Here is a 24891-nt window from a genome sequence, read left to right on the forward strand (position 1 = left end):
TTAATATCTGAAACTAATCTCCCATAGACGAACAGAAAACATAATGTGGTGAGAAAGAAGGACAAAATGGTTTTTTTGTGAAATCCATTTTCGGGTCTCTCCCATTATAGCCCCCATTTTAATGGTCAGGTAATCTTTACCCCCATCCTTTTAAATATATCATAATGCGGCGCTATAAGTTCATGGGGGATAACGCTATAACGTATCTGTCGACTGTTCCTCATGCTTCAAAACTAGGATCAAAGTCAGGCATGAGCTCCTCCAGCGTAATTTAAGATTTTGGATCTTTTCCGATATTCCGTTTTTGCAAGATTTTAAGTTCTATGTTGGCTATCGGATAACTTTCCAGTTTAGACAACAGAATTTGTGAACGAATGCGAAGAGATCACCAGTACAGCCTTTATAATTTTTTTTCACTTCCACATAATGTTTTGCTTTTTATTCATTGAGACCCACTTAAACACTGTTTTGATTACGTCTTTTCATCGAAAAAGTTTGGAATAGTTTTACATGGTACATTGAACACAGTTGACGTTGAAAGTACATTTTCTTTATCAATATAATTTTATGCGATGGACATCTGCTGTATAGATGTATGCTATAAAGAAGCCGCACGTGCGCTCTATATCATTATTTGAATGCGTCTACACGTTATGCAGCTTAAACACCAGGTACGTAACAATCTGCTCGTTAAAAATACAGCTCCAAAATCACATTTTGGCTGATTCTCATTATACCCCGGCCCTCTCCCTAAAATCATTCGGGTCTTTCCCATTTTAGCCCCCCCCCCCCATGAAATTATAGCCCCCCACCATTATGGTATAATTACCATGATTGGGGGGGGGGGGGGTATAGGTTATCTGACCACTAAGCTGGGGGGGGGGGGGGGCTATGATGGGAAAGACCCAATCATTCTACCCTCGTCACTCTTTTTTGTTTCAGATTGTGTAGCAAAATCAATCAGAAACTCAAGCAGAGCTGATTTGTGTCCTAATTTACGGTCTTGGATCTGAAGAAATATTTGAAGAAATAAATTAAAGCTCAATTTTTATTTAATATTCTAAGAAGTAACGCGTGATACAAAATGGCACCAGAGAGACGGTTCGACACCTGGCAGACGAGCAGTGGGAGGGGACTGGAATTCAGACCAGGAGACTACTTCCCTGATCAGGGATATAGGGTTAGCAATCACCTATTAAATGAGACACATATGCCAACCCTAGTGATGAAAAAATTTAAAATCTTGCAAGAATCTTGCAAGAAATCTTGCAATGAATGCATAGTCCTTCCATTTTTCTTGCAAGATTCTTGCAAGATTTGTATCCATCTTGCAAGATTCTTGCAAGATTTTGAATCCATCTTGCAAGAATCTTGCAAGATTTCGAACTTACATTTACCTTTTCGTCCTGGTTACCTGGCTGCTTTTTGCTGCTGGTTGAGCTGAAATAGTTAATCAACTGTCGGAAAATTATCTCAAGTCAAGATTAAAATCTGACTTTTTGAGATTTTCCAGTATGATTTTTGTGGTTCTTCCCTCCTACTTTTTCATTCCGGGCTTGGGACCGGCAGTGGCGGAAGTACTGAAATAAACAATAGGAGTACTGATACAGTGCGGTAAAAAATCCGCACTTACACAGTTCTCCAAAACAACCAAAACGACAAACACCAGATAAAATAAATCACTAAATATAAAATAGCAAACAGGTTGTCGGAAAATTATCTCAAGTCAAGCTTAAAACCGACTCTTTTGAGATTTTCCAGTATGTTTTTGTGGTTTTTTTCCTGCTTCTTTTTCATTGCGGGCCTGGGACCGGCAGTGGCGGAGTTACTGAAATTAACTATAGGAAAACTGGTACAGCATGGTAAAAAAAACGAAGCTTGTAAAGATTTCCAAAACAAACACAAGACAAAATTAAACATCAAAACAAGACAAAACTAGGTAAAAACATTGTAAAGCTTAAATATTTCTGAAATAGCCCATAAAGCTAGAGAAAGCTGAAATATTGTACAATAACAATAGAATTTATATTTAAAAATGATTATAAAGAAAATTGCAATTTCTGTAAATAATGACAACTTTTTTTCAAATAAACGTATTCCGGCCAATTCTTTGCAGATTCACAGTTCAGATAGCCCATACAACTCATTCTAAACCAAAAATGCTGGAAAACTGCAATAATTCACAGTACCAATGAAACCTAATTTAAAACTGATAATAGAGAAAATCACAACTTCTCTAAATAATGAACTTTCTTCAAATAGACGTAATCTGACCAATTCTTTTGCAGTTCACAGTTCACATAGCGGACACCACTGGTTCTAAACCAAAAATACCAGACCAGAAAGATCCAATATTTCACAGTACCAATAGAACCTACTTTAAAACTGATTATAGAGATAACTGCAACTTCTTTAAAGAATGACAACTTTTGAAAAACATCGGGAGGGCAATAGCAACCTTTGTGGTTACATTTTTAATCAACTCCTCTTTGTGAGTGTAACAGTTGCCAGATCTTTTCCGTTTATGCCCCCCAGTACGTTATGCGCCCCCCAGTTACAGAGCACGTGCCATTACATAGTAAATCACTATGTAAAAATATTGCACGTGCGTCTGGGGGGTGCAAATAATATGCGCCCACTAAGCTGGGGGGGGGGCACAAACGGAAAAGATCCCAGTTGCCTCTCTCAAACCATACCGAAACAGTGGCAATACTAGAGTTGTGGAAAGATGTAGTCTAAGACAACGCAATTTTACACCAAAATTCCAGATCTTCAATTTATTCATTAAACTATAACAAATTTCGATCAATAAGTTGCGCTACTGTAATCGTTGCGAGAGTTGATTAAAGTTCGAGCAACAACTTACTTTAAAAACGTTTGGAAATGCGATTGGATCTTTTCCGTTTGTGCCCCCAGTACGTTATGCACCACCCAGTTACAGAGCACGTGCGATTACATAGTAAATCATTATGTAAAAATATGGCACGTGCGTCGGGGGGGTGCAAATAATATGCTGGGGGGGGGGGGGTGGCAAAAACGGAAAAGAGCCTTTATATGTATCACCCGCTTAGTATCTACAAAAAATTTGTGGACAAAATTGTATAAGAAGAAGCTAATTTCTACATAACTAAGCTCGGTTCAATTGTAGCGTTTGGTTCTAATTGAAAAGTTTTTTCAAGATTTGTTTTCTGAAAAGTTTTTTGAAAATTTGGGCTTGATTTGTTTTCTTTTTACATGGCTAAATGTAGTTCAAAATTTGCTTTAAGAAGACAAAAATTCAAATTGAAAACGCTCATGAGCTATAAATTTTGGAGAATAGTTTCACCAGAGCCGAGAAAAGGCACAGGAAATTTATTAATATTCAGTTATGATTCTTTTCTCATTCTTTTATCGTGTTAAGGATATAGGTCAACCTTAAGGATAGAGGATTAATTTAAGTTAAAAATATAGGTTAATTTAAGGTCATCAGCTCTCTGATATCTTTCACTGACAGAAACCCCAGAAAATCTTAATTGCGGGCATCTCAACAAACTTTATTTGCTTGATGTTATCGGAAATCGATTTTGCTTTCAAAAAAATGTAATTATTTTATACAAGAAATTGTTTCAATGCTATCAGACTGTCTACTGATATAGACTATCAGACTGAAATAAATTAGTAAGCCAAAAATCTCTCAGACTCTTTTGGGAAATATTTTTAGCCGACGTGTTACACGAGAAAAACAATTAAAAACTAGCAATTGCCTTATTTTTTTAGATATTGTCTGTCAAAAAATAATTAGGACAAAAAAGTCCAATATAGCAATTTATGCCCAACAAAAAACAGTCTAGATGGAACTACCAGAATATTTTTTGAGCAAATGTAACTAATTGAATATCGGAAAACAGAATATATAACAATATTTGATTAAATTTTAGTTAGATCAACTACTAGAACTCTGAAGCACAAAACCGCTAATTTTTGAGAGCTTTTACTTACATTTCTTTACTTGAGTCTGTTTTCTACGAGATTATTTTGTTTTGAATTATTTTGTCTGCTAGCTTTTTTGTCACTTTACAGAGATTTTTACCATGAAAAATAGCAAAAATTCTTCTCCGGTAGTGTGAATTTAGATTACTTTTCATGTCTTTTCAATGTTGTCTACGGCAGTATCATAATAGATACATATGCCTCATGATGTATTTTCATTCATATTTAATGAGAGAAAATAAATGATTATCAGACCTCAAAAAAACTATTGAATTCAGACTTTAAAATGTTTGTCTTAGAAGATACATGTACTTCAAGATACTTCGTTCCAAAAGCGTCAATGAGACAACTTCAAGAAATTAAATTTACTCCGGAAAAATGCCAGTTTCTCTCAAGAAACCAAACGTTTAAAATGATATCGTTTGCATCAGTAAAACAGAGAACAGTAAAGTCTTTTTTGGAAAAATAGCATAGCGTAAGATTGCTGACATTTATATTTTTTTGTAAAATCGTCTTATTTATAAATTATCCCTTTCTCGTCTTTATTGTCTGTCATCAATTGCCGGTTCGCAACACAAATTGGCATGCACCATCCAGACAATTCAAATTTATGCAACTCGCTTGAGCTCTATTTTTCATCACGCACAATATATTTTTTCAAAACTTCAACAAAACTCTCGAAATTTTGTGCACTTCTATAGGAGACAAGGCCAGACCCTCTTCCCCCGTCACTGCACAGGGATCTGCCAGACATGATAGATCCCTATGTGACAACAACGGGATCCACCCATGACCGGAAACACGGAGGGGGAGTGTTGGGCAATGAGAGGTTCCAGAGGGCGGCCGGCAACTGGAATGTGCACTATGCCAAGGAACACATCCGGAAGGTTAACTACTCAATTTGATCCTTTTTTTCCATTAGTATCAGTTGAATTAACTATAGAAATAACTATTCTATAAAGTTGCTTCGCTCGGACAACCAACTTTGCGACAAAAAAGAACTTAAAAAAATATGGCCTTCTTCCCCAACTTTTGCTGACAAAATCCAATTTTTCATAGATTTCGATGTTGTTTCTGGATCTCATTGAGTGTGGATATAATGCAGAGTTAAATATGCAGAGGTTCCTTGGTATCAGGTTGGGAAAGAAGAACCTAATCTGAACTGCGAATAAGATAAGTTGGACATAGAAGATCTACTTGTTCAACTAAGATTGGAAGTAAGATATTTTGATTTGAATCCAGAAGTGGTTCTTTATATAACAGTAGCTGAGCCTACTTTGACCTCCTAACAGGTGCCTACATCAGCGTTTATGATACTGATTTTCTCCGGCCACTTTTTTTGCACAATATTAGCCCAGTAACTCAAATCATCAATAGCTCCTCCGAACCTGAATAACTTCCCCTCTATTATAAATAGAGGTGAGATCAATAACGGGTGCGATATGTTCTCAAATACAGATGAGAGGGACTAAGTTGTGAAAAAATTGCCTTTTTTCGACGTTAAATTTAAACCATCATTGTTTAGACTTTTTCGAAAACATTATTGCCTATAGTTTACCTGCCTGTCATGATTAATCAAGTTGATTAATTTTTATTTTAAGGAAGAAAACAATCAGAAAAAAAATTATATGAAGCGATTCTTTAAAAAAGTTGATTGATGTTTTTTTTGACTTTGTGCTTGTATGATTTGAAGTTTTGGCTTGTTTCATGTTTATTTAACCGCAAGGTTATAATTTTAATTTACTTATTGCAGGAAAAAAATCATTAAAAACGGAGATTGCAGCCATATGTAATTTTTAATATTCCTTCTGGACTGTTTCAGTTGGAAGAAAGACGGTGGCGTCCAGAATTGACAATGGCCAATGAGACAAGTGAGATGAGAGACAAGTACAAAGGACAGCAGGGTACTAAGGATGTTGATTTCGAGGATGTCACTAAAATAGGACCTCAGGGTTTCATGCTTGAGAACCACCATAAGGAAGGCCCCTCTAAGGTAAAGACTATTAATCAATCGAAGGATAGTGGCATACATAAGCGTGTCGTAACATATATAGGGGGGGGGGGGGGGGGGGGGGCATTTGGCCAAAATTTATGTATAGTTCGTCTCCCTGTCAATAAATCTACATCCATTTTGGCCAACAAATCCCCCCACCCCCTCAATGTATATGTTACGAGGTGCCTATATATATACTTAGAATATTTTTTGAAATATGAAATCATTATGTAGAACTACTTCTGAAGTTTTGACCCGTGTAAGGCCATTTAAGAATTTGGTGAAACTTCCAACGAGTTTCAAAGTGCCAAAGTGATACCTAATTACAGTGTTATTTTCATAAACAATTTTCCGAACTTTTCAAATTTTCAAAACTTTCAAATTTCGATCTCTAAACGGCCAAAAATTCCATTTTAGGTCGGACAAGCTTCCTCTAAGAACCCAGAACTAGCCGGACAACCCTTTTATGTAAAAGACCAAGGAGTGTTACGGGAGTTGGACCCGTACATGTCCACGACTTACAAAGACCACAGAGCTTGGGATGATAAAGAGTTGACGAGGTATCCCAAGAAGGACAATGCAACTTACTGGGTCTGCGAGGAGTACCCAAAGGCATGGGGTCACGGACCCCAGGAAAAGTGAGTTCCTAGTTTAATTACAGTACTAGATGATACCAATAAGGATACTAAGTAACGGCAGTACTAAATAACAATACTGTGCCTAAATCGAAAGACTGCAATTGGAGACTCTGTGAATATGACATTTTGTGGACGGAATACTATGGATCAATATTTGTAAATTTTCTTGCTTCATGAGGTCATCTGTTTATTTTCATGAGGTCATCTCTGTTTGTTTTGAAATAACTGTTCAAAGCATCGCACCCAAAGCGCCACTGCAGAGGCAATTGCAAGCATAGTTGTCACAGGAAAAAATTACCTTTTTGTTCAGGTCTAGCACCTCTGCACTCAATTTTTTAAGTTTTTCTGGGTTGTGGTAATCAGAACAAAATAATGGATTTCAAATTTCAGCCCGTTGCCCAAGAAGGCAGTCCCGAGAGAGCGACCACCAATGAGGGATCCCACTTTCTTCAAAGAAGCAACCAGAGTGCCCTTCTGGCCTAAATCAGCCAAACCAGTACCTAATGGGTGAGTCAAAATAAAATATTTAAGTACCAGGTTAAGGTGCCAGACAGAAACCGGTATGTCCAGACCGTCCCAGACGGAAAGTTCTTATATCCAGATTTTCCCGCATTCACCAGCAGACTTTAATGCGTTCAAGTTCAGATTTTCGTGCGTTCACCAGACTTTCGTGAGTTCATCGCACTTTTGCGCCTTCAAAAGACTTTGTGCGGGATCATGTCCAGATTTCCATTCGTTTAAAGTCAGACAAACCCAATAACACATAACTTCAATCCTTGAAATAATAAAAATCCTCTTCCTTTCGTATTTTTTTCACTGTTTACTAATATTTTCAAAAACTTCGCCTAACCTTAAAAATCTAAGCTTTTGCATAAGACCTACAAGCTCTACAAGAAGTAAAAGTGTCAAGGACAACCAAAAGACTGCACACTAAATATTGTATCGGTAAATTAACTTCACAATTTTTTGTTCAGGGAAGTCACCTGCAATTTTTTGCTGTTTTAATGGATAACTTTGAGACGGAACATTTGTAGAAGAAAAACTGCATTAAAAAACAATTGAATTTGTGAATTCTTCTTCAGAACGGAAAAGCGTTCTCATGAGGCTTTTATATGATTTTGTCAAATCTAAAAAGAAAAGGACGAATTTCCTCAAGAGAAAGAAGGAAGCGCACAGCGCTTATTTAATCTAATTTGACCTGATTTGTTGTGACCTAAATTCGCAAATCGACAAACTGTCAGTCAAGACTCTTGTGTAGAATTTGATGGTTTTGAGTTCGAGAAATAGGCTTTTATATGATTTTGTCAAATCTAAAAAGAAAAGAACGAATTTCCTCAAAAGAAAGAAGGAAGCGCACAGCGCTTATTTAATCTAATTTGACCTAATTTGTTGTGACTTAAATTCGCAAATCGACAAACTGTCAGTCAAGACTCTTGTGTAGAATTTGATGGTTTTGAGTTCGAGAAATATCTGAAAAAAGATGATTTGAACACGGGGTCTGAGCAGATGATAGAATTCAGGAAATGGTCAAGCATTGGATTCAAATCCGCAATCTTACTTCAAAGCCTAGTGTGCTAACCATTGCAGAAACTGGTCTTAAGCTCTCGAACTTGGTCATCTCTTCTACTTCATTCATTTTTTGTTTCATGTTTATCATATGGTTTCATCTCTTTAGCTACGACTATGTTGAGCAAATAGCGCTTCTTTTCGGGCTAAAATACGCACAAACTACATCGGGATGTTTTCCTGAATTTTCTTAAATCCTTCCCTTAATTTGCGTATCTCAGTTTTTACACTATCTAACTGTCACTGTTGTCTCCGGTTTGTACTTAAAATCATGTCAAAATCTACCAGCAAGAAAATCAAATTGGCGTATCCTGCTTAACAGTCCAGGTCGTGGTTTTTGTGTGTCCTCGTTTGTGACGCAGACCATTTTTGAACGCACAAAGGGGGCACGGTGCGTTCAAACATACACAGACGAGAGGGTTTTTTTTCAACGAGCAACATAAACGCATCAAGTACTTACGGTCGAGCAAAAGTCAGTCACGCAGACGAGCCTAACTCTGCAACATACACAAACCAATTCTGCAAGACAGGCGCACCAATTCTGCAGTATACACAAGCCACATTCTGCAACATACACGAGCCACATTCTGCAACATACACGAGCCACATTCTGCAACATACACGAGCCACATTCTGCAACATACACGAGCTTTTTTTCAGACTAAATTTCAACGGAATTACTTCTTCTGTTTGGTCGCAGACACGCTTGAGTTTTGACGTTCGTTCTTCAAAAATTATATCAATTATTTATTTTTTAAAGGAAAATAAAACGCGAAAACGCAATAATTATTTTATTGATTATGAGGAATAGTTCACTGTTATGTTTTATAAGCGTACGAACCTTATCTTTCTCTGTTACGCATAATTAAATGAATCACTATTAATCTGAGGCTTCTTCAGCATATTTCTTTTTCTTCAATTTGGCTAAACTTCAATCAACATTGTTATACTTTCTTCGGAGGATATAGTTTGAATATAAGATCTAATTGTTATTCTTTTTAACATTGTACATTTTATCATGATCATAACATGCAGCCTAATATGCAGAATTAAAATTAATATGGTTCAGTGCTGAAATCAAATGTGAGCTCAAAAACTGAAAGATCCCATATCTCATCTTTACATTAACTGATAATTCGACCGCTTAACATTTCCTACCTTGATAAACAAGTTTTTTCCCGCATCTTCCCTAATCCAAATCAGCTGAGGTGAAAATCAATTTTATGCCCCGTTAAACTCGTTTACTTTTTGTTCACACACAAAACGTAATGCCCAGAAGTTGCTTTCAGTGACAGTAAAGGAACTTGAGCCACCCCAGTGGAACGTATGGCATTGATTTTGGCTTAGAGAAGTTGCCAGAGGCACAAAATCTACTTTGGCATGATCAAGTCCATGGGCATCACTGCTACAAAATAATGGCAGCTAACTCAATTTTGTTTCGATTTTATTCACGCCAGCGCCTTTACGTATTACCACGCGAGCAAATTTGTTGGGTCGGAATTAATTTTTGGAACTTGAATTATAAACGAGCTGTGGGGTGGGGGACTATAGCTGAAATTTGTGAATTCGGACATTTTTGTTGATTGTTTTTAACTTGTGGGAAATTATTTTCCGTAGAATAAACAACTTTATTTTCTTCCTTTTTTCTGGTCTTAATGCGTAGGATTTAAAATCAACATCCACGCAACGTGAACTGAAAGAAATAGCTAAACAACATAAAAATTAACGACGCTATGGAGTTCACCTTTATCCATATACGGCTAGGAAGAAAAATAGAGAAAAATGTTGCTTTTAGTCGACTTCTATTTGCAACAGGCCGCCATTTATAAGCTATATCTTTAGTTTCACACACAAAGACTATTTTCACCATTTACCCATTCTTTTTGGAGTCTTATTTGCCCAATAGCTACCCTAATCTGCCCTCATACATCTCAGACTGCACCTTTAAAACCCTAGCCCTCTTAGCCCGCCATCCTTATATCTAATCAGAACTTTAGAAGAATTTCAGCCCCCACTAATTTTGGTCTGGAGGCCTGTCTGGTATTTGCGTCGCACGTGAACAGACTGAAATATTTTAGAAAACAGAAATTTTTTGCATAAATCTGCGTTGTCTATGTTTGGGTATGGTCTAGGACTATCTCTCCTATATATATTTTTCCTCTATGCAGGCACCTATCTATAAGCATATTCATGCTATATGACACCACTTACACAGACACTAAGCAGACAGAGTGGCCGCAGGGGGTAAATAACTTGGAAAAAACAGCAGGTGCAGTAAACCGAAACGTCATTGAGCATAGAACTCTTAGAACTGCCTTCAGTGTTGTTCCAGGATCCAGCCTTTCGAAACAAATCAGTAAAATTGTTATTTTAGGAGAAAATCTAAAATCACGAATTTTAAATTTGTGGTTTCACTGAACATATTATTATTAACTCCATACTTTATTAACTCCATACGTCCATTCAAATCAATCGCATTCCTGATTTTTCATTTGGTTAAATGCGGTCAATTTATTTTTCGGCTTGCTACGCTGTTATTTCCACACGCGAATGCAGACAATAGACATTTTTCCACCACTTTTTTCACCTTTTGAAGTAAAGGGTGACTAAACCATGACTATATACTCTACCATATTATTCCTTTATGTTTTTCAATTTATTAATGCGGGGAAAGTGATATAATTGTTTTGATTTGTCCATGTTATCTTTGTTTTTATGCTGAACTGTTTACTTCGAATTTATATATTCTATTATTTTAATTAATTTGTTCTTATTCCTTTATCAGCGGCAACATGATCTATTCAGGCTAACTTTACAATTCCTTATTCTTCTGGGGTCACTTAACATTCGTTGCTGTGCAATGGCCGATGCTGAACTGAATCAAAACCAAATAGCATACGCGGCTGAAAAAATTTTTCTAGAGTACGCTTCCATGAAAACTTACTCAGACCAACCAGATTAATATACATGAAATTTAACATCTATTTAGTCAATTTTTGCTAAATATTTATCATGTTACATCAAATTCTTAAGGGACTGGTTTCTCAATTCAAAATCTTTCTCATACTGGAGTAAAAAGTGCTCCTGAAAACAAATATGGAGATGTCTTTTTCAATGTTTTTAGGACATAAATTCTAATTTTGGGAAAAGCCATATATAATTTAGTATGTTTGCTAAGAAACAATTATGCTGAGAAACACGGGCGAATATAACATAGTTTTAAAATGCTCCAATTTTTTGTAGTTAGTTTAGTTCATCAAATATTTATTGACAAGTTGAAGTAGCATGAATGAGTGCTATTTTATTAAAGTTTTACCAATTCTGAACGAAGTTAGGCTTATAACAATGATAAGAGCATATTTTTTGCTCGACAATTTTTTTTCTAAATTTCGTTGCATTTTTGATGACGTATCTCTTACTGTTCCATTTTAAAGCATCGAAGCAATTGTAGCTCTTTGATAGAAAAGCTAATGGTTTGCTCGGCCCATTATCTTGCATCATCATAGCTATTGAATGAGCATCTTTTTCGCCGTCAAGATCTATTGCGGTTCTTTTTACCAAAATTGATATAAACAAAATTGCGTAATTCTGTCGCAAAATGAACTGATTTAACAGCCTATTTATAAAGTAGGTCACTTTTGCATTGTTCTATATGAACATTGTTGCGCACTATACGTAAAGCGGAATTGTCCTTAATGAGATAAGCTATGTTTTTGAAGAAAATCGGCTTGCAAGTTTTTTATTTTATTTTTCATTTTTTAGGCTGCATTAGACAATGAAGGTGTCAGTAAGAAAGAGTTAATTATATTTTCTTGTATTTTAATTTGTATTCTCAGTTTTTCCCCTTTTTTATGTTTTGTAAACATTTAAAAATAACATTATCGGCAAAATATATATTTAACAAAGTTTTCAACCTTTTTTGCAATCGTTTTAACACTTACAAATTGTGATGAAGCAGTTGGTTGAAAATGTGCGTCAAATTTGATAAAATTTTTGTTCCGACCCCACTTGTGTGGGGAGGAACTATATACTCAATTGTGTTTTTTTTTTGTTCAGACAATTTTCGCCGATCGATATATTCATTGAAGAGAAATGTGAGTGGTACCATTAAAAAGCTCGTCCAGTGTAGAATTCGAAATAATAAAGGTTTTTTTTTAATTTCGTTTTTTTCCAGGGGTTATCAATGTTTAAAGTTTTGTGTGAACACCGGAACACAGTTGGCATGATTTTGCTTACTTTTAGCAAAATTTTCGTTTAAATTAGGCGTTTTTCTAAATTAATATAAATTCAAAAATGTATTTAACTCTTTAAGAGAAACAATTTTTTGTTGCCAATAGACAAAAAAATAAAAAGGCTAGTTCTGGTCTCATAGGGAAGTTTACTATCAACAAAAAACCTAATTCAATTTCAGGGCTGTTTTTTTTAGAAAACGTTTCATATTTTGTTATTAGCTTAGAGAAAAAAATCCTTGTTCACATCAAAATTCCGTTAATGATAAACCTCATTTACCGTCAAATGATGCCCTATGAACAAAAAAATTGTTTTCAATGAAGCGCCCATGTTTTTGTTGGCGTCCAATCTGAGTTTTCGTAAATATTTTTATCAATTTTTGAATTTCATTTAGATATTTAACTAATTTTTTGGTGCTCTATGGCATAAAATCGTTGACTAAAAATGCAATATGCTTCTTTATGAGCTTTACGTGAAGCTCTCTGGTGCTTTTTGTGGACAGCTAATGGCTGTTAAGTCTTTGAAATTCTTTTTTCATTTTTTTTTCCGAAAATTAACCTATCGCTAACTTATTTTCGTGAACTGTAGGTCAGTCACAGTGAAGACAGGACCCCATCCTTTCTACTGCATCCAAAGTTAAGCTGATAAGCGGTTTTACTTTTTCATTAATGGTTTTATCACTTCGATGCCACGAGTTATAATATATTTTGAAAAAACCTGTTTTCGTAATTTTGGTTCATTTTGAAACCTTATCACTTTAGCCTAATGTTGCTAGCTCACATTGGCAAAGAGTAGAAATCAAAAGATCATAGATAGATGCTTTCAAAGAAAATCTTATTGTCTAAATGGCTTCGACACTTTCTTCTCGCAATTTTCTACTGATTTTTTGGTTTTTTGCTTGACAGTGTTGTTGTTGTTGTCATAGTCAAAAGACCTATTGTAATGTTTTATTGATAACTGATGAATCACAAACATTCTCTGCGTCCCATCAAAGCGTAACTTAGCGTATTTATTGCTGTCCGTTGAAAGCTATTGAATTTAACGTCTGTTAAGTCTTTCTCGAATTTTCTTTTAAACATTAACCGATTCTAAACTTATTTTGGTGAACTCTAATTTATTCTCAGTAATGTCAGTAGCCCATTTCTTTCTTCTGTAAAAAAAAGTAAACTGTTTAGCGGTTTTATCTTCTATCTAACCGTTTTATGACCTCAATGCCAGGAGTCAACAAAATTTTTGAAAATTTTTCGAAAATTTTTTCGTAATTTTACTTCTTTTTGAAATCCTATCAAATTAGACCAAAATTGATAATTCATATTGGCTTAGAGAAGACATGAATAGATCATAGATAAAGTTTTTCAGAGAATATCTTAAGGTCTAAATGGCTTCGACACTTCTTCCTCGCACTCTTCTACTCATTTTTTGGTTTTTGCATGTATGTGTCGTTGTTGTTGTTGTTTTCATAGTCAAAAGACCTATTGTGATGTTTTATTAACAACTGATGAATGATAAAGTTCCTTGTCTTCCCATCACTGCGTATATTAGCGCATTCATTGACATCCGTAAGAAGCTGTTGAATTTAACGTCTGTTAAGCCTTTAAAAAAATCTCGAATTTTTTTTCAAACATTCACCGATCCTAATCTTATTTTGGTGAACTGTAATTTAATCTCAGCAACTTCAGTAATCCTATGCTTTCCACTGCAACAAACATTGAATTGATTAGCGTTTTTATTTTCCATCTAATGGTTTTATGACTTCGATGCCAGGAGTTATCGAAAAAGTTTTTTATAAAATTTGAATATGTTTTTTTTCGTAACTTTACTTATCACCTTTTAAAAATTAGCCTAACATTGATTTTTCATATTGGCTTTGTTTTTTACAACTTGAATTTTTTGTGCTGTAAAAAATGTGGACTGATTTTGGATTTTCTACTCATTATTTCTTTTTTGTCGACTTTTTGCCCAGTCTCATTAATGAGAATTCTCGACCGCTTCGTATTTATGAAAAAGTAAATTTGTGTAGTTAAGGCTTTATCTGAATGCATTTTGACGTTATTACTAGCTGTTTCTTATTTCAAATATTGCGTTTTTGCGTGAAATTTTGGTATTTTTGTTGTTTGAAGCCCTATGAACAAAAACATTGTTTTCAATGAAGTGCCCATGTTTTTGTTGGCTTCCAATCTGAGTTTTCGTAAATATTTTTATCAATTTTTGAATTTCATTTAGATTTTTTACTAATTTCTTGGTGCTCTATAGCATAAAATTGTTGACTAAAAATGCAATATGCTTCCTAATGAGCTTTAGGTGAACATATCTGGTGCTTTGGTTGGACAGCAAATGGCTGTTAAGTCTTTGAAATTCATTTTTCATTTTTTTTTCGAAAATTAACATATCGCTAACTTATTTTCGTGAACGTAGGTCAGTCACAGTGAAGACTGGACCCCATTATTTCTACTGCATCCAAAGTTAAGCTGATTAGCCTTTTTATTTTCTCATTAATGGTTTTATCACTTTGATGCCACGAGTTATAATATATTTTGAAAAAACCTGTTTTCGTAACTTTGGTTCATTTTGAAACCTTATCACTCTAGCCTATTTTTGCTAGTTCACATTGGCATAGAGAAGAAACCAAAAGATCATAGATAGATGTTTTCAGAGAAAATCTTATTGTCTAAATGGCTTCGACACTTTCTTCTCGCAATTTTCTACTGATTTTTTGGTTTTTTGCTTGACAGTGTTGTTGTTGTTCTCATAGTCAAAAGACCTATTGTAATGTTTTATTGATAACTGATGAATCACAAACATTCTTTGCGTCCCATCAAAGCGTAACTTAGCGTATTTATTGCTGTCCGTTGAAAGCTATTGAATTTAACGTCTGTTAAGCCTTTCTCGAATTTTCTTTTAAACATTAACCGATTCCAAACTTATTTTGTTGAACTCTAATTTATTCTCAGTAATGTCAGTAATCCGTAATCCGTTACTTTATTCTGCAACAAATTTAAACAGTTAAACGGTTTTATCTTCTCTCTAATGGTTTCATGACCTCAATGCCAGGAGTTAACAAAATTTTTAAAAATTTTTGGATAATTTTTTTCGTAATTTTATTTCTTTTTGAAATCCTATCAAATAAGCCTAAAATTGATAATTCATATTGTCTTAGAGAAGACAAGAATAGATCATAGATAAAGTTTTTCAGAGAATATCTTATGGTCTAAATGGCTTCGACACTTTTTTCTCGCAATTTTCTACTGATTTGTTGGTTTTTGCATGTTTGTGTCGTTGTTGTTGTTGTTTTCATAGTCAAAAGACCTATTGTGATGTTTTATTAAAAACTGATGAATGATAAACTTCCTTGTCTTCCCATCAATGCGTAATTTAGCGCATTCATTGACTTCCGTTAGAAGCTGTTGAATATAACGTCTGTTAAGCCTTTAAAAAAATCTCGAATTTTTTTTTAAACATTCACCGATCCTAATCTTATTTTGGTGAATTGTAATTTAATCTCAACAATTTCAGTAATCCTATGCTTTCCACTGCAACAAACATTAAATTGATTAGCGTTTTTATCTTCGATCTAATGGTTTTATGACTTCGATGCCAGGAGTTATCGAAAAAGTTTTTATAAAATTTGAATATGTTTTTTTTTCGTAATTTTACTTATCACCTTTTAAAAATTTTAGAAATCTTATCACGTTAGCCTAACATTGATATTTAATATTGGCTTTGATTTTTACGACTTGAACTTTTTGTGCTGTGAAAAATGTGGAATGATTTTGCAATTTCTCCTCATTATTTCTTTTTTTGTTGACTTGTTGCCCAGTCTCATTAATGAGAATTCTCGACTGCTGCGTATTTAGGAAAATGTAAATTTGTGTAGTTAGGGCTTTATCTGAATGCATTTTGACGTTGTTACTAGCTGCTTCTATTTTTAAATATTTAGTTTTTGCGTGAACTTTTGGTAATTTTTTGTTTGATCGTTTTGATAATGAGACATGGAATTTTCGAATTCATTTGGTAGTTTGATTGTGTAGCGATTTTTTGAACTCGAACACCTAAGTTTGTTCATATCTTCATTTGGTTGACAATTGAGTCAAAATTGTAGATGAGCTCGGGTCGGAACATTATGTGCGAACGCACATAAACGAGCATCCTTGTGCACTTTTATGTTTAATGCCTATATTTAAAATTAATTAGGAGTTTTTGCAAAAGCGAACGTCTTTCGTGCTTCTTTCTTTTAAACAAGTATGAACACCTAATTTCTGACTGAAAACTATACTTATGAAGATGGCTTGATCTCAGATAGCAATCATTGAGAATTTTTGGAATTTTTTTGTCAAGTTAGATTGTATCCATTTTTGCAAAACTTGATCAAATTGATCATGCAGATCTCATAAATGCTATTGACTGGAGAAGATTAAAATAAAAAGAAAAAATGCTGCCAACTCTCTGAATCATTCTTTACTCAATCCTCGCAAATTTGTTGTTATGAAACATCTGAACTTGACTTTAAGTTCCTTACCAGCCTTAGCTTCTTCTGAAATGTGTTGGATGTGGTCAGCTGATCTTTTTTGAGGAGAAATTACTCAATACGGATAATTTTCAATTCTATTAGGATATCCAGAAGGAAATTCTTAATTTTTAACAGAAGATCATGACAAAATATAGTGTCAACAAAAACTAACAATATAGAGCAAATTTAAGGAACAATTAATGTACTATTTGAATCAAATTGACTTTAATGTCTGTTTCCTCAACAAAACGGCATCTGAGTTCAATTCCAACAGCCATAGTTCTCGTCAACAATTTTTTGGTCTCGTCCTTCCTTATGTGAAAGAAGCACAATATCCTGAATTTTGTTCTAGTTTAAATTAAAAAATCGCAAATTCTGTTCAGAACAATCTGTTCAAAATGAAAGCTTTTGTCTGACGATCTGAAACTGAACGACAGCGCAAGCAATTATAAATAATCCATTCGAAGTGTTTTGATGAAACATTTAGGAGCAAAAAATGCCAACATTTTAAATCCCTTTTTTGTTCCGACCCACTTTGGTGGTGGAAGTAATATGTGCTCAACTGTTTTTTTGCTCTTTCAATATTCGCAAATCGATATATTTCTCGTACAAAGTTGTGAGTGGTATCATTGGAAAGTTTTTCAAGCGTAGCAAATCAAGTTAATTTTTTTGAATTCCCCTTCTACGAAGAGTTTCGAAGGTTAAAATTTTTTTGAATGTACGGCTCACTTCCGTTGCTTTGTTCACATTTCTCGAAATTTTTGCAATCCGTTTGAAAGTTTCAGTCTGTTTTGCAAAAAATATTATAAAACTTTTTGACGATAGTCTCACCCGATATCAGATGAAAGAAAAAAGAGAGTTGGTGAATCGTTTGAACCTTTGCTGACATACTGATTTGACGTTGCCCACTTAGCTATTTCGCTAAAGTGCAAGGTTAGTTTTATCCAAATTTGGATTTTTATAAATCTAAAATCATGGGGATTGTAATTGGGCGCTGTTTTCTTTTCAAAAAAAAGATCTTTGCTTTTGGTCTTAGGTTAACTACAGACTAGAATTGTAGCTTCAGTATTGATAGATCAGATTTACAAACAAAAGAAGGCCAGTGAGCCCATTGTACGGTTTTAGACAAAAGTTTATAGTTTTTTCGTCCTCAGAGGGGTGTTTATGCTTAAAAATATGCGTGAAATTTTGAGTTGTGCCTCTGTTCAATGTCATTTTGTAGACTTATGACTTATAATCAGAATAACAATTTTAATAACAAGTTGACCTATATAGTGTGTTTCCTTTGAAAACATATTGCTGTTATTTTTTAAGATTTCAAAAAATTTAATGGTTTTTTGGATTTGCCATTTCTTCTCATATCTGTCGGCCTGTAGCGTTGTCTCTGCAAATCAAGAGGGCGTAATTTTTCTTCAATTGAAAAAAAATATAGCTGTCTTTGTTGTTTTACTATTTAAACAATTTTTTTGTCATTAAAGCTACGACTTTGCAAAACATGTTTTGTGATTTTTGATTATCTTTCAGTTTTTGCGATTCCTTTTTGACGTCTTGTCTGATTATTACAACAATGAAATATCACAAATCACGTTATTGGCGTTAAAATAAGGCTCAATTGTTTTTATTTAGTGGTTTAAGTGAAACATTTATAAGGTTTTAAGTGAAGCATTTATAAGCATTCAATGCGGTTTTCTATCAAAAAAAATCATTTTTTGATAATTGACTTCATTTATTTTTTTTGGTATTCGTAAGACAATTTGGTCAATTAATTGTCGAAATGTTTTCCTATAGAGATATATTAGGAAATAATAATGATTTTATCAGATACTTAATTGTTTATCTATCATTGAGATTAACTGTTTTCAGAAAGTACAAACATATTTTTCAAATTTACATTTTTTTGTTTTCGTATGACATTAATTATTCTCAATATTTACAAGTCCTATATGGTTGATTAGAAGTCAATTTGTTCAGGTAAAAAATTTTATCTGTTGCTTTTTTGTCTTTTTTACTAAGCATTTTTATTTAAAAATATGAAAAAACATCGAGATTTGGTCGTAATTAAGGCTTTTCTTTATTTAGTCGCCTAAATAGCAGGTATTATCGGCCATAACTGAGTCGTGAATTGACTTTTAGGTGGTTTGAGATATAGGCGATTTTTGCGAATTAGATAAGGGCTTTGAAGCGAAATGATTTCACTAACTTTTTTAGAACAATATAAGAGTTTTTCTATTCCTCATTTGGTTGACATTTAAGTCAAAAAGTGTGATTAAGCGGGGTTGAAGCAATATGTGCAAATTAATATTACCTACCGTTCGTCAATGATGTATCCTATTTCTTGAGCTTTCAATTTCTTCTCCCCTAGGAGGCTTAGAATTTACAAACAATTTATTTTAAATTTTTTGTGCAAATTTTTTTTCTTTTGTTGAATATTGCAGAGAAATTAAAAACTAATTAACAATGCTGTAATTTTTAGCTGGCATGCAAGCCAGTTCTATAAAATCAGCTGTTTTTTAAACACGATCAAAATTAAGAAGAAAAAAAACAATTGCCGAAAATTCCAGCTCCTTAGCCTTATTGGTGAAGAATACACTTCATTGTGAAAAAAAATCTTGAAAAAAATGACCCTCCTTTTCGCATTTTCTCAAAAAAATCATTTCCCAACTAGTAAACTATATATGTTAGCCTGCGTGTGTGTGTTTGTGTGCCGTGTGTATTTATGTTTGTATTTCATTGTTAGTCACGCGAGTTCTTTTTGTGAGAGAAAAAGCATACTAAAGTGCACGTGTAACTGGAAGCATTTTTTGAGCGTATATGCAACAGTGTATGGGCACAAAAAAGTAAGATTGTTCTTTCTTGTGTATAAATAATCAAAAATATACGATTTCAACAATTTGGTTATTTCTGTCTTCAGTTTTGCTTCTCATCAAGAATTATCCTTTTTTCATACTGCATTTTATGTTATCAGTTTTATTTGGTGTTTTTCCACAAAGTGAATGCACATATTAATAAATAGAGTCCTAATTGCTCTTACTGTTGCATTTGGTACAAGTTTCAAATTTCTACGTTTATTTTTTAATAGTTGAACGCAAAAAAAATCTTCTTTAAAACAGCTGTTTTGATGAAAGCTAAGTTTTGGTCTCTTTAAAGAATTTTTTTCCAAGCTTTGTAATATGACGTTATTGTAACCAGTTTTTTCTGTAGTTTTTTTTACATTTGTGATTTTTGCCGTGAAGTGTGAAATTGGAAAAGCCTTGGATACGAGTATCGTGAAATGTCCTGTATCATGATTATTACTAGCCACCTTCATCTAATCAAGTCGTCATAAAATCGGCTTTCACTATTTTTTAATTTTTGGTTGAAAGTGTTAAAAATTTGGATATTTTCTTCAAGTGTTAGTGCTTAAAGATGTTTAAGTTTCCTTAAAAACAAATTTTAATGCAAAAACCGGTTTCAAGTTTAGTTATTAAGAAATGTTTGAGAAGGGCTGTTTTAAGGCGCCTTCTTGGCAAGTCCATGTAATGATTCAATAAGGCAGGTTCTTCGATGTTAATCTTGCAATATCTTGCAAGATTAACAGTTTTTTGCAAGAATCTTGCTAAAATAACATCCTGCCTTGACTAGGGAGGTGAAAATCTATATCATAAGGAGGTGAAAATTGTTGTTTAGCGCTTAAAGTTTTTTGTTTTTCGTGGTCTTGAAATGTTTTATGCCTGCTTTACTGGGAGGCGTTTGGTTTTGTTAACTGTGGATAATTGACAAATGAAATACATTTGAAGCGAGCTTTTATAAACAGTTCTTTTTCAAATTCTATAACAGTTATAAACAAATTCTATAATAATATTCTCTTAAAAGGTTTTTTCTTTAGGGGCTGCTTTTCTTATTGATATTTTGAAACTAAATGTCTACGAAGGAACCACAGCATTTTATGGAAATCTTCAGCTATTTTTCTAAATTTGCCCCCTTTTTGACACTTGGTAGACTTTGTATGGAGCAAACGTCTGGGTTGGACCAGTTGCCGTGTCTGGCAGAGCAAACTGCAATTCTGTTTGTTTTATTTTTTATGGTTAGTTTTCTGTAAGCAACCAATCTTGCATAACACTAATGTATATGAACCAATTTCAAAAAAAAATCCAAATGAAAAGTATTATTCGATAATCGTTGGCTGAGTAAATTTTGAATCCAATTTAATTAGAATAACGTTAGAGTTGTGCGCCTTTTTCCGAGAAATTATCAAATTTCTCTTTGTGCCTGACGAGCAGGATTCGTTGAGAGGTATTATTCTGAAGGTGCTGGTAGTCTTATTCATACTGCCATTCGTAGCTACTTACGACTTCTTCAGGAAAACACACATCACTAGACACCCCTCCGACTTCTTGGTAAGAATTATATCGTTGCATCATTACGTTATTGCAAACGCAAAAGCTACTCGTATACAAATTGGCTCGATTTTCTCAGCGTTTTTCAGTATACATGTTTTGGGACCTAAATTGTAAGCTCGTATTGTCAACAATGACAAATTAGGTCAAAATCAGTCAAATTTTGTGGTCCGGATTATTCAGTTTTCTTGGAGACCATATCGATGAAAATATTATATCAAAACAACCATTTTTCTTTATATGAAACTAATGTTAAAAGTTTCAGCAAATGCTAATTCAACTGTTGCTTCCTTTTACACTTATTCATTTAATTGCATCTTTTCTATAAAAGTTCGAAAAGCTATAAGATATAGTTTATCATTTCTAAAGTTTGAAAAGCTATAACTTTTAGTGCGGAAAGAAATCTCGAAAATAATATGTAATCGATTCTTTGAAAGAATTTTCTTTATTTTAAATTCTGTTGTATGGATTTGCTGAGGTTCAAAAAGTCTGTTGGGATGGAGTCTAACTTTTGTCAATTGAATTTACACTCAGATGAAGTTTACATATGAAGCATTCAAAAATATTGTACCACGACATTTTAAGATTAACCAAAACAAAAACGATTTAAGTCTGATACTCACTAAATATTCCGAGGAATTGTTCTGTCAAAAGAGCCGCAATTTGAAGCAACTATGATTTAGTTAACTTCGCAAAAATATCCCAGTATGGTTGTAAGAAAAGTAGTAATGAAGGGGTCAGTATGCTAACAAGAAAACTTAAACGCTTGGTTCCATAATTCAGTTATTCCGTTTGATAGTGGCAAATGAGACCTTAATCGGTATGAGCCTCTTTGTGGGCCTGTATCTGACAAGGTCCATCAGACTGACTCCTTTTGTTAATCAAAAACTTGCACAAAAATATTCATCTTCTTTTACGAGTCAGGCAGTTAAGTTATTGTCTTGTGAAAAACTGGGAGAAAATTTGTACTCTTGTAGGAATCTGCCAAAATAATGGGTTTATAAGTAGCAATATGCCAGAAAATGATCATTTTGCAGGCATCGGAAGTCATTTCCGACAGATGATACGTCAACTTGTAGGAATCTAGCATATTCTGTCATTGTTCTACAATATGATAATCTATTATCAACTGAGGGTTCTTCGTGAGTTGATTTCGGTCTGCTTGATTATGTTTCAGATCGTACAAATCGGAGACAACGAGTCAGTTCACGATTCCTCTGGAGGAGAGGATGAGGGACGCCTCCATCTGTCCAGTTGAGACACCCTACACATTCCAGGACCCTCCCCCAGGAGACCTCAACATGCCACAGCACTACGACACCTCGTACCGATTCTACGGCAGCGCAGAGAAAGTCGAAGTCACCACTTAATTGAACCCCAGGATTCCTTAGTGCAAATAATGCAATTGGGTTACTGTTATTTACAGAAGACCTATTTTCATTAATACTTACGGACCGAAATGTAACATCTTTTGAAATAAATTTGAATAACAGACGTCTTGCGTACCGCTGTCGCCAAACGTATATTCAGATAGAGCAGGAAACCGCTAATTTCGTAGTAAAACATTAGAGCAAATTTTCATGCGTTCGCAACTTAAAACCATGCTATCAAAGTTCCAAAAATCTGTTGTTCCTGGGACCGGACAGTCAATCCCATAGTGCCGAGATTCTTAATTTGCTCCTATGAATTGCTTTTTGGGAAAAATTTAGTGCCATATTGACTGTAAAATGATCTCTATTTACATAATATTGAAGTTGCTTACTACCGAATTTAACATTTGACAGTGTTCAGTTTTGATTAGACACCCTGAAGCTGTCACTTATCTTTAATGTGCGAATCTGTACGTAGAACAGTATTTTTCAACATAACTTTCAACGTTGCAAAAACAACCCATATTTTCTGTCAAAGAAACCCTTGGGAGTATCCAAAAAAGAAGTATTGCACAATTTGAAAGACACAGAAACCATGCAAACGCCCACACTCTACAAATTACACACACACACACACACAGACACACACACACACACACACACACAAACATACACTTACATACACACACTAACACAATCAAAACAAAAAAATCCAACACAAAAAACATTTTTTTAAACTTTTCTCTTTTATAACTGATCTTTACTCAAGTTTCGTCATCGTTCAATTAGGTCTTCTTCGTTTGTTCTCAATAACCAAATGTGGACTGGTTGATGCAATTGAAGTGGTAATTTTAATTTGGCAGTCAACTTTGAAATGTAACTTTACAAAGGTTCTCGAAAAAATTCGCCATTTTTTATGTCTCAGCAGCATAATGATAATATTTGGTTTCGTATTTTTGAACAAATTTAGGCCCCAATTTATAACAAGTAATTGGTAATCTGTTTAAGATCTTTTTTTGTATGAAATCTGACAGATTTTGCACTCTGCCTCAATTTGCGTCTAACATATAAAGGAACTAAATCGCTCAGACTAACTCTCTCTTTATTTTATTCTTACAGGCAGATAAGAGACACATCACACACACACATACACTGATCTACATACACCCACGCAAGAGCACGCACGCTCACGCAAACACAATCTCACAAATAGAAACCCCGACATAAAAAACACCATATGTCTGATTTTACATGGTTTACGCATGGTTCATTTTGCGTTTTTGTCTTGAAAACTGGCTGCGGACCTCTTGACGCAATTTTATGGGTAATTGTAAAATTGACACTGGTATTTATATTGAAGTTTTTGAAAAAAGACTGCAAGAATTTTGTGTTTTGTGCGGTTTTCGAAGGTTCTCAAAAACTTTTGTCAGTTTTGATGTCTCAGGAATAATGAAAATATTGATTTTTGTTTTTTGAATCAATTCAAGCCCCCAATTTATAACAATTATTTTGCAATATTTTTAGGATCTATTTTTGTATGTTTTCTGGCAGATTTTGCGCTCTGCCTCAATTTGCGTCTAGCATTTAAAGGAACTAAGTCTCTCAGACTAACTCTTTCTTTATATTTTTCTTACAAGCAGATAACAGACACATCACACACATACATACATACATATATACATGCATTATATACATACACTGATATACATACATGAACGCAATAGCACGAACGCTCATGCAAAGACAATCACACAAATGGAACATAAAAACCCATATGTCTGACCTTATCTGGTTTAAGCATTGTTCATTTCTGTTTCTTTGTATTCTCTTGACAACTGGCTTCGGACCTCTTGAGGCAATTTCATGAGTAACTATAAAATTGAAACCAGTGTTTCAATTTGTTTTGTGAGGTTTCATGAGCGTACTGGGCCTATTATTATTATTTTAAAAGCCTTGCAGAATTTACAGCAGATAGGTTTAACCAACAACATTTTCGTTCCGAAGACATTTGAAACCGCAAATTTAGCAAACATTGTTTAATTGTTATAATTTTTTATAGATTTCTGACAGTTTTTGCACTCCTGCATCTATTTGTCTCTAACATGTAAGGGAACGTTATTGGTTTTCTTCAAGGTCTTTTGTTCAGTAGCACTGAGCATTGACTGTCAGTAACTCCAGTTGTTCTGCGTTTTCACATTTCGGTGGATTATTTTTGAAGAATTGAAAAATTTAAAGTTTGTAC

The 24891-nt window shown here is 34.1% G+C and overlaps 1 protein-coding gene across 1 annotated transcript; it reads left to right on the top strand.

The window, feature by feature from the left end:
- The first annotated feature begins 557 nt into the window (after positions 1-557).
- On the top strand, positions 558-23065 carry LOC142349792 (stabilizer of axonemal microtubules 3-like). The gene is made up of 7 exons (XM_075401564.1): positions 558-671; positions 943-1180; positions 4671-4856; positions 5792-5962; positions 6380-6600; positions 6991-7107; positions 22457-23065. Exons 2-7 carry the CDS (start codon positions 1085-1087, stop codon positions 22647-22649), a joined length of 984 nt encoding a protein of 327 aa, XP_075257679.1. The 5' UTR covers positions 558-671; positions 943-1084; the 3' UTR covers positions 22650-23065.
- Positions 23066-24891: the final 1826 nt, after the last annotated feature.

The sequence above is a fragment of the Convolutriloba macropyga genome, chromosome 11 (assembly GCF_964194025.1).
Source record: "Convolutriloba macropyga chromosome 11, txConMacr16.3, whole genome shotgun sequence".
Classification (NCBI taxonomy): domain Eukaryota; kingdom Metazoa; phylum Xenacoelomorpha; order Acoela; family Convolutidae; genus Convolutriloba; species Convolutriloba macropyga.

What these genes read in the sequence shown, in the direction of transcription:
- LOC142349792 (XM_075401564.1), top strand. Translation starts at nt 1,085, where the DNA reads ATGGCACCAGAGAGACGGTTCGACACCTGGCAGACGAGCAGTGGGAGG. An exon ending in TCCCTGATCAGGGATATAGG is followed by an intron (nt 1,181 to 4,670) that starts GTTAGCAATCAC and finishes GCACTTCTATAG; the next exon opens with GAGACAAGGCCAGACCCTCT. An exon ending in CCAAGGAACACATCCGGAAG is followed by an intron (nt 4,857 to 5,791) that starts GTTAACTACTCA and finishes GGACTGTTTCAG; the next exon opens with TTGGAAGAAAGACGGTGGCG.